General features: G+C 30.8%; 2 protein-coding genes across 3 annotated transcripts; one reads left to right on the forward strand and one right to left on the reverse strand.

Moving 5' to 3' along the window:
* The first annotated feature begins 2,092 nt into the window (after positions 1-2,092).
* On the forward strand, positions 2,093-4,619 carry LOC123217875 (glycylpeptide N-tetradecanoyltransferase 1-like). Of its 2 annotated transcripts, none has more exons than XM_044638953.1 (2): positions 2,093-2,299; positions 3,066-4,619. In XM_044638953.1, exon 2 carries the CDS (start codon positions 3,090-3,092, stop codon positions 4,434-4,436), a length of 1,347 nt encoding a protein of 448 aa, XP_044494888.1. In that variant the 5' UTR covers positions 2,093-2,299; positions 3,066-3,089; the 3' UTR covers positions 4,437-4,619. The 2 variants fall into 2 exon arrangements, with proteins under 2 accessions (XP_044494888.1, XP_044494889.1); XM_044638954.1 differs by lacking the exon at positions 2,093-2,299 and adding an exon at positions 2,517-2,787.
* Positions 4,620-5,275: 656 nt separating this feature from the next.
* Positions 5,276-7,953, reverse strand: LOC123217877 (telomere repeat-binding factor 4). The gene is made up of 6 exons (XM_044638955.1): positions 7,681-7,953; positions 6,826-7,031; positions 6,434-6,518; positions 6,073-6,156; positions 5,611-5,890; positions 5,276-5,507 (listed from the first exon to the last, which is right to left on the reverse strand). The coding sequence occupies exons 1-6, from the start codon at positions 7,828-7,830 to the stop codon at positions 5,476-5,478; spliced, it is 837 nt and encodes a 278-aa protein (XP_044494890.1). The 5' UTR covers positions 7,831-7,953; the 3' UTR covers positions 5,276-5,475.
* Between the last annotated feature and the right edge of the window lie 6,110 nt (positions 7,954-14,063).

A 14,063-nucleotide genomic window follows, 5' to 3' on the forward strand; every position in this document is an offset into this window, starting at 1 on the left:
CATAGTTTTATTGTTACATAATATACAATTACAAATATAAGTACGATATATATACCATATACTTGTCCTCAACATTTAGATTTTGAATTTTTCAAATATATTTTCTACAATCCAATTTTGTAATTTAAAGTCGACCTTCACCCAATCTTTCACACACATGATTGTCTCGATCATGTTAAAATATAAGTTTGATCGTCTATCGTCTAGCATGAATCCACCTACTCCAAAAATATATTTCAATATTACAATAAACATTGGAGGAGTTAATAGATTTTGTGTTATAATGGAAAGCACAAAAAAACTTCTTTGATTTGTTTTCACCATGTAAAAACATCTAATTTGTCATTATCATTATATCGTTTCATAATTTATGGATATTGATTAGTATTACTATAATTATAAAACTCACCAAAATTTGAACTCTGACTTCAAGTTGTTTACCTTTATGTAAGAGTGATCATATACATAACTTTCTTTTATTTGAACAATTTGAACTTACCTCAAGTTCATAAGTTTGTGTCCTCCTTCCATATTTATTTTCATAAATAACATAAAAATTCCAATAAAAATTCTTGAACATTGTCTATTATATTACTGTTTTTTTGGGAACAAATTTTCATTTATAATATCTAAACAATTTCTTACTCATAATAAATTTGCCCTAAGATTTAAAGCAATGGCAACAACAAAAAACAAAGGAACTTATTTCGAATATTTTTAAAATTTATCTTCTATTTGTCTAGATATATCTCCAAAATTATTATAATATTTTTATTATTTAAAAATATCACTAATTTCTAATATATTATATAAAATTGAATACGTAGTTGGATAATATACACATAAACATCAGTTCCTATTTGTCTTCCAAGCTTCTACTATGTTCATTAGAGTCATGACAATCCACTAATAATAATATGTCAAGAAAACATAATTTTCCAAAATCTTTTATTTGGGTATTGAAGAAACGTGTTATAACTACTTTATACCCTTCGCATGTTTTCAATATAAAGTATGTTAAATTTTATCTAGTTCTAACATATACTTTTAACTTTTTTTTTCAACTCCATTAACTTATATAATTCATAATATGTTTGAATTCGTGATGGAGGTAGTGAAATGTAAGTGATGACATATCTAATTATAAATATTTGATCTTTTAATAAATTTAAACCGTTTTAAACTATTAAATTAATAATATGATATGCACATCTAATATGAAATAATTTTTTACTAAATAGAACAAATATATGATTAAAATATTAATTCAATTACGAGTATAATTCAATTAAATCACAAGAAATTTTATCGTAATCTATGACTCATTTCATTTACGAGTATAATTTTAATTAGAGCTGATAAAATGGATGAGATATTTATAGAACTTGTAAATAACTTGTTTAAAAACATATATGAGTTTTAAATTTTTATACTCATAAACCGTTGTAGATTTACATCTCTAGGTAATAAACTTTTGTGGATGGACTAGGTATATCCATTGATATCTGTGGATCATCTATTATTTCTTTTTTATTTATCTTTTTCTTCCAATTCAACATAAAACTTCTAAAATATCTAACACAAAATTCATATATTTTCTCTTATTTTTATATAAAATAAACTCAAATCCACCATAAAATTAAAAAATTTATTGTGTTAAAAATAAATTTAAAGAATATAAGTACTAAACAGTTTATTATAAATATTTATTATGTGTTCAATGTTAAAAGTTTTCAAATATAGAGAAAACATTTTTATAATTTGAGATAAAATTTTATTCTCCCATAAAATACTTATATATTTGAAAAGAAAAATATTAAAAATTATGTAATAAATACATTAAATTAATAAAAATAAAATAAAAATAGTAAAAAATTAATATAACAAATAACTTATGAGTCATTTGTACTTGACCTTATTTTAGAAATCATTACTTATCTGATTTGATCTGTGTTTTATCTATATCTATTTTATTTGTACATATATTCACCCATTTACCAAATCTATGTTTGATATACCATTGAGAGATTTAAACCCAAATCTTTTGCATCAAATCTGTTTCAGTCAAACCACACCTAAGGGTTTAATACTAAATTTTAGTCCTTGATTATTTTGGAATTTTATCAAATTTATTTTTTTTAATAATATTTGTTATATATTTTTTTTAAACTTGCTGAATCCAATTCATGCCCATGAAGTCTCTCTTTTCCCTCTCACTGCCTTCAAACTCAAACCCCACTTCACTCTTCTCCATCAAAGCTTAGATCTTTGCTTCAGTTTCACTCTACAGACACTGCAGGTAACACTTACTTGTGTTGCTTCATAGTTTTTAAAACAAAGTTAGAGCTTTTTCCTTTATTTTTGCTTTTTCCTCTTAAAAGAATGAAAAATGAAAACCTTTCTGGACCCATTAGGAAAAAATACTTGTATAAAGTGTTCTAATGGAGCTTTAGTAGCTTTTTCATCTGTTTTATTGACTGTTTGACTGTGTAGATCTTTAAAATTTATGTTTTCTTTCTACTTGCATTGTGTTTTGTGTGTGTTTAGTTACTTAGAAAATCCTAGAAAATGAGAGGAACCTAGAAAAGAAATTAAAAGGGGTTAATCATTTGTATGTGGATGTTGAGGTTGAGTTTGTGTTTCTAAAGTTGTTTGCTTTTTTCTGCGTTGTAACCTTTTGAGCCCTAATTTGTACCGATATTAGCTTTCATTGTGTTCTTATTGTTGCATAGTAATGTACATTACAATTGTCTTCATTGATTGCTCTATTGTTCTTCATTATTGTAGGTAAGCTAACTGAGTATTGTGAATTCGAAAGTTTTCGAGTGCTCATAGTGCTTTTGATGTAGATTTTAGGGTTTTTATTCATTATAGCATTAAGCTCACTTTGTTGGCTCAAGCTTACATAATTTTTTTCTACATGTGTAGTTGCTTTAGCTGGAATTACTGATTTGTTCTTTTCCATTTGGTTTGTGTGGAAAACCCTTCCGAATGGCTGAATTCGAAAGTTTTCCATTTGCCTTTTTTTCTTTTGAATGAAATTGTAACTAGTTGTTTTATTGCAGACTGTTCTTTGATGCTCTTTCCAAATGGCTGGTAGCAACAGATCTGGTGCGACCGAAGCAACTCAAAACCTTAATCCCCTAAAGAGACTTGCTGAGGCTGGTGGAAAAATTGATATACTCACCGGACAAATTGAAGGTATGCTTGCTGGACAACTTCAAGATATGCATACTGAACAAGTTCAAGATTCACTTTCTCTTGAAGTAAGACATAAATTTTGGGAAACACAACCTATTAGTCAGTTCAACGATATAGGCGATGTCACTTTGCCTGAAGGTCCCATTGAACCCCCAAGACCCTTGTCTGAAGTAAAAAAGGAGCCATACAATCTCCCAAACCTTTATGAATGGACCACTTGTGATATGAACTCTGAAGAAATCTGTGTGGAAGTCTATAACCTCCTTGCCAACAACTATGTTGAGGATGAGGAGAACATGTTCAGATTTATTTATTCGAAGGAATTTCTCCGTTGGGCTCTTCATCCACCTGGTTTTTTCAAGAGCTGGCATATTGGTGTCCGTGTCAAAAGTTCAAAGAAGTTGGTTGCATTCATCACTGGTGTTCCTGCAAAAATCCGGGTCCACAACAAAATTGTTACCATGGCAGAGATTAATTTCCTGTGTGTTCATAAGAAGCTGAGATCAAAAAGGCTTGCTCCTGTTCTGATCAAAGAAGTAACTAGGAGGGTTCACTTGGAGAATATCTGGCAAGCAGCTTTTACTGCTGGAGTGACTATTCCGACACCAGTGACCACTGCCCAATATTGGCATCGATCTTTGAATCCTAAGAAGCTTATTGATGTTGGGTTTTCTAAACTGGGAGCAAGAATGACAATGAGCCGAACAATTAAACTTCACAAGTTGCCAGAGTCACCTTTGACTCCAGGGTTCAGGGTAATGCTGCCTCATGATGTTCCTGCTGTCACACGGCTACTTAGGAAATATTTAAGACAGTTTGCTATTGCACCCGAGTTTAGTGAAAATGATGTAGAGCATTGGCTTCTTCCAAAAGTAGATGTTGTTTATAGCTTTCTGGTTGAAAGTCCTGAAACTCACGAGATCACTGATTTCTGCAGCTTTTACTCTCTTCCCTCTTCAATTCTTGGCAACTTGAACTATTCGACGCTGAGGGCAGCTTACTCATATTACAATGTTTCTGTAAACACCCCCTTGCTTGATTTGATTAACGATGCTCTTATCATGGCCAAACAGCAGGACTATGACGTTTTCAATGTCTTGAATATTATGGAAAATGAATCTTTCTTGAAGGAACTGAAATTTGGAGCAGGTGATGGTAAATTGCAGTATTATCTCTACAACTATAGGATAAAGCATGAACTGAAACCATCAGATGTGGGGCTTATACTCTTGTAGTCTGAGTTCTGAAACCTTTTACCTTGTAGTATGAAGCTAATGAAAGCACTCCTAGTGGTATCGTATATGCTGACTATCAGAGGCTAGATGCCAGATTTTAATGTACTAATTAATTAAGCTAAACCTGTGTAACTTATCTAATATTGACTTTGCCACATATTTTTAGGAGTTATTACCGTTTCATCCTGTGTCCAGGTGTTTTTTTTATTTTTTGTTTGGTTTTTCTTCATAATACTTATGGCTCTTATAACACGAGCGCTTGGATCATCCTTCCAAGGAAGTTCAAACTTTAGCTTCTGCCATAGGGTGAGACTAGACATGGTGACGGCCGTGCTAGGCTGGCCTGAACACAGCTTGCCATGTTGTGTCCACACCCACTACAGTATTGGTTAAGCCAGTCCACCAAATAAAGAGGGCCTGTGACATAGTCTAGAATCCCTTAGGTCATACTGTATCGAATTCTTAACGGCCAATTCACATGCTTTTGCAAGCCAGCTTACTAAGTTCTAATATTTTAATTTTTTTAATATTTAATTACTTTTAATTTTTTAATAATTTTTCACGGGCTGGGTTAAACCAACCCGCGTGCTTTGTCTTAAAATCTTGGCATGACCGTTTACAATAACGGGTTTTGCGGAAAAAAGGAGGCCTGAACCATACCATGGGCAGCCTGGCATCCTTGACATAACCACGCAAGACATCAAAGCATACAAGCCCTACAAACGATTTAAATAACACCTAATAAAGCAAAGATATTGATAATTTTATCCCTATTGTTATCCCTAGAAGCTGCAAATATCAAGGTAAAATTGTTGGGACCATGACACTCAAATGCTCCCTTTTTAAGCATTGAATTCAGTATCCTCTATAGATAAAACCTAAATTTGTACATCAATCTCAGGTGTCATTGATCTCAGATGGACATGAACCTGATGTTTCTCAAGTATAAAATGAAGTGCGCTGCATGGGACTAATGAATTTACATACAAAACCTGATAATACATAAGTCTCTACTTCCCTTATCACTTACAAGTGACTGTCAAGCCAAGACAACAATTTCACCACGTGAGCCTGCAGCAGAAAACCCCGCAAAACAAGGGAAGAAGTCAATGGAGGTTACATTTCAGAATACTGATGTTAATTAAGTCTTAAGGCTTGGGTGAAAAAAATTTACATTGTTCATAGATGTCTTTCACAAGCTGTAACATTACGTCAGTATCTTCTGCCATCTTTGAGACTCTTTCAGCCTCCTTAACCGCTTCAGCAGCCAAAAACGATTTGTTTTCTGCCTCGGCAATTCTATATGCTGCCGTAATTGATGCTTCCTCAACAGTCTCACCCAAGGTGGTTAATGCAGAATTCTGTAGCAGCCGTAGCCTCACATCCTTTTGTTTTGGAGTAGGTGTCTTCATTCCCAATAAGGTATCTTTTCTGATCTTGAAGCAATTTTGGACCTACATTTGACATTATTTACGAAATCATATAAGATTACCCTAAAGAAAATCCATCTGACAAATAAACCACAACACTAAACTGGAAAAAGTAAACTAACAAAATCAAAAATGCCATCCACCTTGCATGGAAATTATAATTCACACCAGATATTCCATTTAAGTTCCAAGAAAAAATTATTCACCTTTTCAAGTTTGCCTTGTGAAACAAGTCTTCTCAATCTTGAACCCAGTTGTCTTCTAAAATTATTTGGCACTTCATGCTTTTCCTGCAGCATGAACAGAAGTCAGATGTAGTAGAAAATGATAGCTAGCCAATACAACTGATTCAGATATCAAGCAAGATGCAGTGGACATCCCAGATTACGTTTCACAGAGTTTCTATATATGCCTAACTCTAGGTTTCTTAGTCCTGCTTTCCTCTAATCCAAAAATCTAAGTTCTCTGAAAAAGATTTCCAGCTAAAAAAATTTTAAAGTCTGATGCAGCCATTCAAATGAAATAAAAGTTCTAATGTTGTGGGGAACAGGGAGATTTCCATCTGACCTCAATAAAGTTGACAATAGTGCCAATGTCAGATCCATTTGTATCTTTGATGGTTGAAAGAGCTTCAAATATCATTGCATTGAACCTGAGAAATATGCAGTAGTATCAAAATAACTATAAAACTGCTCTCACACATAGAAGAACATAAGGATGAAGAAAAAGATCACATGCTTTCCCTAATAATAAAAAATGAGTACAGTAATTTGATGAAAAAATGACAAAAGAAACAATCAGAAACACAGAATTGAAACAATATGCTAGAGATATTTCCCACCAAGATTTTTTTGTCCAACTCAAAACATATGTATATCAAAGAAGATTTTGACCAACAGAAGTATGCATACAATATACATAGCTTATGCAAAAATGAGAGAAGGAAAAGAAAAACATACTGTGGACCATTCTTCCCATCAAACGCACTGTTAGGAGGATCATCAATTACAGTTCCAGAAGATGCATTATGAGGAAGTGAAGCAGCGAGAGCAGAATTTGGAGTGTTCGAAAGCGGAGTAGGAGTGATAGTTTTTAGTTTAGGAGTTCTTGATTTGTCTTTTGAGCCTCGCTGAGTGGTACTAACACTCAAATTACGCCATTTGTCCTGGATACATGAGCAGGGTGAGACAAAGCATTCACTTATAATTTTCCAAAGAAGACACAACAGCTGCTGAAACTTGCAGAGAGAATACCAATAACCCTATACTTAGCTTTACAAAATCATTAAAAACAAAAAATGAACATAGAAATAACACTACAATAAGCCCAAACTTTTATTGCATCACAATGCCAGATATCAGGCTCTCATTGACTTCACCAATTATGTCCATCCATTGTTACACTCCCAAATCAGTTTCATCACAATAACAAATATTAACACACCAGTAAACTTTTTTCTTCATAAAAACCTGGCTTCTAAATCCCATAACAAATTCATGCCAATCCCTTCTTAAGCTGAAAATCTAGTTCAAATTGCTAAAACAATTATATCATCAATTTAAAATTTCACTAACACTAAACCCAGTAACGCCACATTGTATCAAAACCATAAAAATTTGCAATTTAACACTAAAAATCAATAAAAGAGTGACCCCTAAAATCAGACCTTCAGCTCTACCACCATCAGGGTTTTCAATTCAAAATTTCTCAACGCAACAAAAATTCAAAATATAAACCGAACTCAAACACCAGTTCATTTCAATTCCCAAAAATACAAACACAACTAGGGTTTACCATAACAAAATCCAACACACCTTGAGATCAATATTGGAACGGTTAGTGAGAAAAGAGGCAAATTCGGGATCTTTCAAAATGTTCTTCCACTTCCCGCGGCCGTGCTTCGCCACTCCGGCCAACAGCGCCTTCTCCTCCTCGTCCGTCCACTTCTGCTTCTGATTTCCCATTTTGCCCTCTCGACTATCTTCACTTCCTGTCCGTGCGTCCTCGGCTCCGTGGAAGACAAGAGAGTGAATTACGAACGCTGGCTTCGGATTAATGTCGTTTGGTGCCGTGTGCGTTGTACTTTGGTCTCAAGGACAAAAATGACAATTGCGCTATTTAAAAGAGGAAAAAAATAATTAACTAATATACATGTACATAGTTTCGGCTCATTCAACTAGAAAGATTTTAGCCTAAATAATTTATATATTTATTATTTTAATATTTAAGGGCAAATTTATAAGATTTAAAACTTTTAAGATTTATTGATATTTCGCTCGAATCAAACTGTGAGCTTATAAATTCACTAAACCAGTTGACATTAAATTTAAGTTTAGCTTGAGACTTGAACTTGAACTTGAACAATATATTCCAACTTGACTCATTTGCAGTGTTATAACAAATTTTGATACTAATGATTAATATTTTAGATATAAAAAAAGTCGAATGATTATTTTCTCTTAACTTTGATGAAATGATAATTTCTCACCCTGAAATTTGAAAAATCTATGTATCTATATATCACTTATTTTCATTAATAAAAACTATTATGTGGTACATAAAGGTCATTTTTCCTTTCGTTATTCTTTAGACATTTTTATCACTTCCTTGAGCCCCCTTGTATAAAAATCATTGATTATATTCTTTGGGCATTTTTATTCATTTTAAGATTTTTTTGTTAGAGAGCAAGACCCCATAATTTTAATAAATTATTCCATGTTCTTATTCTTCTTAAGAATTGACCCTACAACTATAAACGCACCTTCCAAACTCATCACAACCCAAAAAGCAACCCCTAAACCAAAACTCATCACAACCCCAAACTATCACTTTCACTTTGTCAGAGTCTCCATAATCACATTTCCATTCCATTATTGATATTTGTTGATTAAGAATGGACAACCCACATCAAAACCACCAAATCAACACCTAAACCATAATGGTCTTGTAAACCCTATCTAGTTTGAATCAATAGTGTACCAATTTTTGCTTGGGTATGTAATGCCTTAATTTGTGTGTATTTAATGTTTTGGGCAACCTAGAGTAAGACTTGGCACATTTTCTTCCCTATTGTGGAGAACGCTCTAAGAATAGAGCATTATGTCTTGGACAATATGTGCAATCACTCAAAGAAGATGCCTTTGTGTGACATAGGGAGTTGCCTTTTGGGTTAATCTCTAATTGGGATAGTTGTGTGGTTCAGTTTTACAAACACTTTTATAGCACCCACAAAAGTGTGGGCATGACATAATTGATGGAAACCAAGCAATGTCAACATAAGTTTGTTGATGGGTTTTTGCTATGTGGATAAATTTGAAACTCTCATGTGAGGAAAAGTTTTTTGGAGCACATCGACTTAAGATATGCATCAATTGCTTCAAATATGAGTTGTCTCATATCTTGGTTCTCAAATAATCAATAATTTTGAAGAACTATGTTCAAAAACATATGATCAAGAAACCTAAAATTTGAGAGAGAAAGGAATGAAGACAATAACTTAGCAAAAGGAAAAATGACCTCATTCCACATAAAAAATTTCATTAACAAAAATAAATAATAGGTGACAAATAAACTTTTCAAATTTAAAGGGCGGAAAACTATAGTTTCATTATCCCATTGATTATGTTTGTTTCATTCAATTTAAAATTGAGTTTCTCCTTTATGTCTTACACGATAATGGTGATTTTGATATTATGGTCTTTGCTACAACAATATTATTTATATATTTAATTATTTAGTGGATTGGATTTCACTTTACTAGTGAACAACTTTTTTACTTATAACACATCAGTTGTGTATTTAATTGTATGTTTAAAAGTGTATACACATAATATTGCTCTAAAATTAAATGGTTGTTAACTAATACTTATGTTAAAAATTTTAGGCCAATTGGTCATTTTCCACCCCAGGTTTGATGAAATGATAGATTCTCATATTTTAACTTTGAAAAAATTAATTTCTTATCTGTCAGTTAAAGTCAATCGTTAGTTTTAATAGTAGTATTTATGTTATTTTATTTAAATATCATAATTTAGCGTATAAGTGAGATGTAAGCATTATATTTTAAAACTTATTAGGGGCAAATGAACATTTTCCTTGTATTGTTTCAAAAATTACTATTCCTCCATATGTTTTTTAAAATATATATATAGTCCTAATAGTTTTGATATACCATTTAAGCCCCTAATTTGTTGCTTTCTATTCATTTTATTAAGGGGTAATTGTAATTTTGAAATCTACTAAGGAGCATATTAAAATTTAAAAATTCCAAAAACATCCCAAACTTTTTTAAAATTTCTAAATCCCCCTAAAATTTTCATCATCACCCTTAAAAATTAAAAAATAACATTTACTCTAAACATATGATAATATGTCATTGACATCCCTATATATTTTTGTACTTGTAATTTTTTTAATTTTTAATTTAAATTAATATAAATTAGGTGTATAAAAATTACATAATAAACTTTTGGGACACAATGTTATTTAGCTAGAGGTCTTTTTTGAATTTTTAGTATTTTTATAAAAAAAATTCACATCTTTATAACAAATTTAACATATGAGTGGAACATTAGCTTTTCCCAATATAAAGGGTGGTTAAGGGGAGTTAGAGGTATTTTAGACTTCTAACAAAATTTGTCTAACACGGATAAGAAATGTAAGTGTTACTTTCATATTCTATTGGATCTTTTGTACTTCAGTTAAAGGTCAAAGGTTAAAATATATTTAACTCAATATTAAATTAGAGTAATTAATTATAATAGCCTTATTTGAGGGGTTGCACATAGAATAAATGAACCTGTATATACTAACAATAAATATTAATTTATGTATTACTATAATATGTTATTATGTGATTGATATTACTTTATCTTTAATTCAAAATTATCAGATCACATAATAATACATCATCGTTAGTGCACAAATTAGCACTCATTGTTAGTGCACATAGTTTTTATTGATACGAAATTAACCAACACTTTAGGGTATAAGGATATAGCCATTACAATGGAGTTAGACAAAAGTGTCCCAATGTATAAAGAAGTTTTTAATTGAAGTTGACTCATATTTAAATTAAGCATCCGACAAAAGTAGAGAATTTCTGACAAAAAATCATTTTTTGTCAAATTAAATCTTCCTCAAAATGGGTTCAAAGGTTACTATAAAGTGTTTAATTTTTTTTATTTTAGAGTTCTTTTTTTTTGTGATTGCTGTCTTGTTCATGGTTTAGGGGTTGTCTTTTTTGTATCAGGGTTTTTTTTTTTTTTAATGATGAATGTTGTATTTTTTGAGTGAAAATTGGTTTATTATTGATGGACAAATGATTTAGAAAAGGTTAAGGTGTGTTTTTGGTAGAAAATTCATTTGACATGGAAATTATCAAAATTTCATTGATATGCATTATTTGTCCAATAGACATGATCATGCTTATGGTTTGAATTAGGACATATATTAGCAACATGAACTATTATGGTAGGGTAACAATTTGAGATAATAGAAAACTCAACCACATTATTATATAATATCGTATTGTGCTCATAAGCCAAGTCCAAGACTTCTTTTACTTATTTCCTCTAACGTCCAAAGTCAAAAGATAGATTTGGTTGTTTATGCTTTCTAATTATAATAAGAAGTACTTTGAGATATTTAAGAATGTGTTGCCCATACAAATGACCAGATGAATGTAATCCTATAATGTTATTATAGAACACTTTAGCACCATAAGGAAGAACTTAAATCTATTTGCCCTATCCGTCCCAAAATGTGTCACAATCCAAAGGTTACACAACTCTAAGTTAGCAATATTTCAATAATAACATAAATAACTCCTCATGTGACGCTCTCAAGTCATTTAATGCCTAGTTTTGGCCCAGTAGGCCTATATATACGATATATTAATATTATACCTCTTCACTAAATCAACTATAAATTTCTTTGACCTATATACGCAATCCACCATGATAAACATCATTTTCAGTAGTTTTCCCAGTGCACGTGCACTTGTTTGTCTATGATGTAATATTATTTGATCCCTAAAACAACTGTGCTAATTATGTTGAACCTAGTCACAACCTTGTATCTTTGTTGTATATTATTGATATTGTTCATATAAACATTTGATTTCCCATCAACATCTAGTTGACCTCATCACTTTGTATGGAAACCTAGTCTCTAAAATATATCTCTTATGCACATTTTTATTTTGGAATATATACATAACTTAAAAAACTTATCTCGTTTCTACTAGAACCATCACTAATACTCGATGTTTGAAGGTTAAGAAAAGGTGATAGCCAATGCATCAAGTCAACTATTGTCACATGCACACTAACAAGAGTAACACAATGACAAAAAAATGGCTTCCATGCTCAGACTTCACACAACTTCACCATTCAGTTCCAAATTCTCTATGTCCTCACACTTAGAATCTTTTACTTGAATATCGTTCATTTCTTCAGCTTGATTAAATGAATATTAAATTGGAATGTTATCATTTCATCCATGTACCCTATCCTTAGTGATTGACAACAACTCTGAATCATCTTAGAGATCATTTGAACCAAGTCTAACCATCACATCACGTTATTCTTCTTTCTCTTGTTAGGATCCATCACCATCATTTTCTCAATAATACTACAAGTGTGGAACTTCAAGATTAATAGAAAATATAGAACAATATTATACCTTTCAAAATTCAATGAAAGGTCTAGCAGTTGCTCATGCTTCAGAACCAAATGCTAGTGATGTTCTTCTTGCTCTTGTGTCATATTCTTCGGTAGAGCAATAATACAAGTAATATTATCATCATTCTCAATTTTGTATGACATTCCATTAATGGAGTTTTCAAGCTTTATGGTGATCAAAATGTAATTATGCCTTTAGGTCTAACCATAGATAATCGCAAAATAACTCTACAAAGCCTTGGTATGTCATGTATGGTTGGATTATTAGATTATCACCATTTATTGTTTTCCTCGAACATACGTCATCTTGTCATCCGTCGACGTCCATTGCCCTTCATATCCAAACAGTATAACATCTAACATTTTGTTTAATCTTGCAAAGACAAAATTAAATATATAACAGTTACTTAAGCATATATATTGAAATATGTAAAACTCTAAATAGATCATATCAATTTACCCCTATCCATAAAATATAAAAAACCTATTTGAAAAATATCATATAACCCATTATTCGTAAAATATCATATAACCCTTATAACGTAAAATCTATATCAAAACACCCTAATATCATATAACAAAAGTAAAATTAAATTAGTCAAGTTTTTCGATTTGTTTACTAATTCCATCACTTTTCCTCTCAAAATTATATCAACCATTAATAACAAAAAAAAAAAAAAACAAATGTACATATTTATATTTGGATATTTAGAAGTTTCTTGTTTGATTTCATGTTTCTTCAATAAGAATTTGATAATGAGATTATTGAAAGTGAGAGTCACATGTAGATTGTTAGGGTTTTTTTTCTCTCTTTCTCTCTCTCTCTCTCTCTCTATATATATATATAAAACTAAAATGATGCATCCCTCTAATATGACTATTCTAGTTGATTGTCCCTGAAAATGTGTATAACTTTCAAAGGATTGACTTTCTCACAAAATCCCAATAAATGTCAAGATAGTACAAAAGAAGAAGCATTAAAAGATCAAACATAATTCCAACTTGGTGTATCAATAAAAATAAACAAAAACATAAGATGTGACCCATCTAACCCAACCCCCCAATGACACAAACCTTAAACCTTAAATCCTAAATCATTTAATTATATAATGATATATCTTTTATGTATCTAAATTTTATATATATATATATATATATATATATATATATATATATATATATATAATTTTTTGGAATAGAATAATACAAAATAATAATATTATGTATATAATTTTATAAACAAATAATAATATATCACAGTTTAATTATGTGTTATTTTATTTTTAATTTTTAATTATTTAATTTTATATATATATATATATATATATATATATATATATATATATATATATATGCATGCGCTTGGCATTAACATGAAAGAAACATAAGAAAAAATAAATGTTGTATTATAGGTAATAAAGAAACTGAAAACGATGAAAATAATTTTTAAAAACAAGCACTCACCAACTTCCCAAAATAACACGAGCAAATCTTCACCATCAATTTGACCACGA

The sequence above is a fragment of the Mangifera indica genome, chromosome 6 (assembly GCF_011075055.1).
Source record: "Mangifera indica cultivar Alphonso chromosome 6, CATAS_Mindica_2.1, whole genome shotgun sequence".
Classification (NCBI taxonomy): Eukaryota; Viridiplantae; Streptophyta; class Magnoliopsida; order Sapindales; family Anacardiaceae; genus Mangifera; species Mangifera indica.

Coding starts and splice junctions, on each gene's coding strand:
- LOC123217875 (XM_044638953.1), top strand. CDS start 3,090: ATGGCTGGTAGCAACAGATCTGGTGCGACCGAAGCAACTCAAAACCTT.
- LOC123217877 (XM_044638955.1), bottom strand. CDS start 7,830: ATGGGAAATCAGAAGCAGAAGTGGACGGACGAGGAGGAGAAGGCGCTG. Junction 7,032..7,680: donor GTTCCAATATTGATCTCAAG/GTGTGTTGGATT, acceptor TCATGTATCCAG/GACAAATGGCGTAATTTGAG. Junction 6,519..6,825: donor GATGGGAAGAATGGTCCACA/GTATGTTTTTCT, acceptor CATATTTCTCAG/GTTCAATGCAATGATATTTG.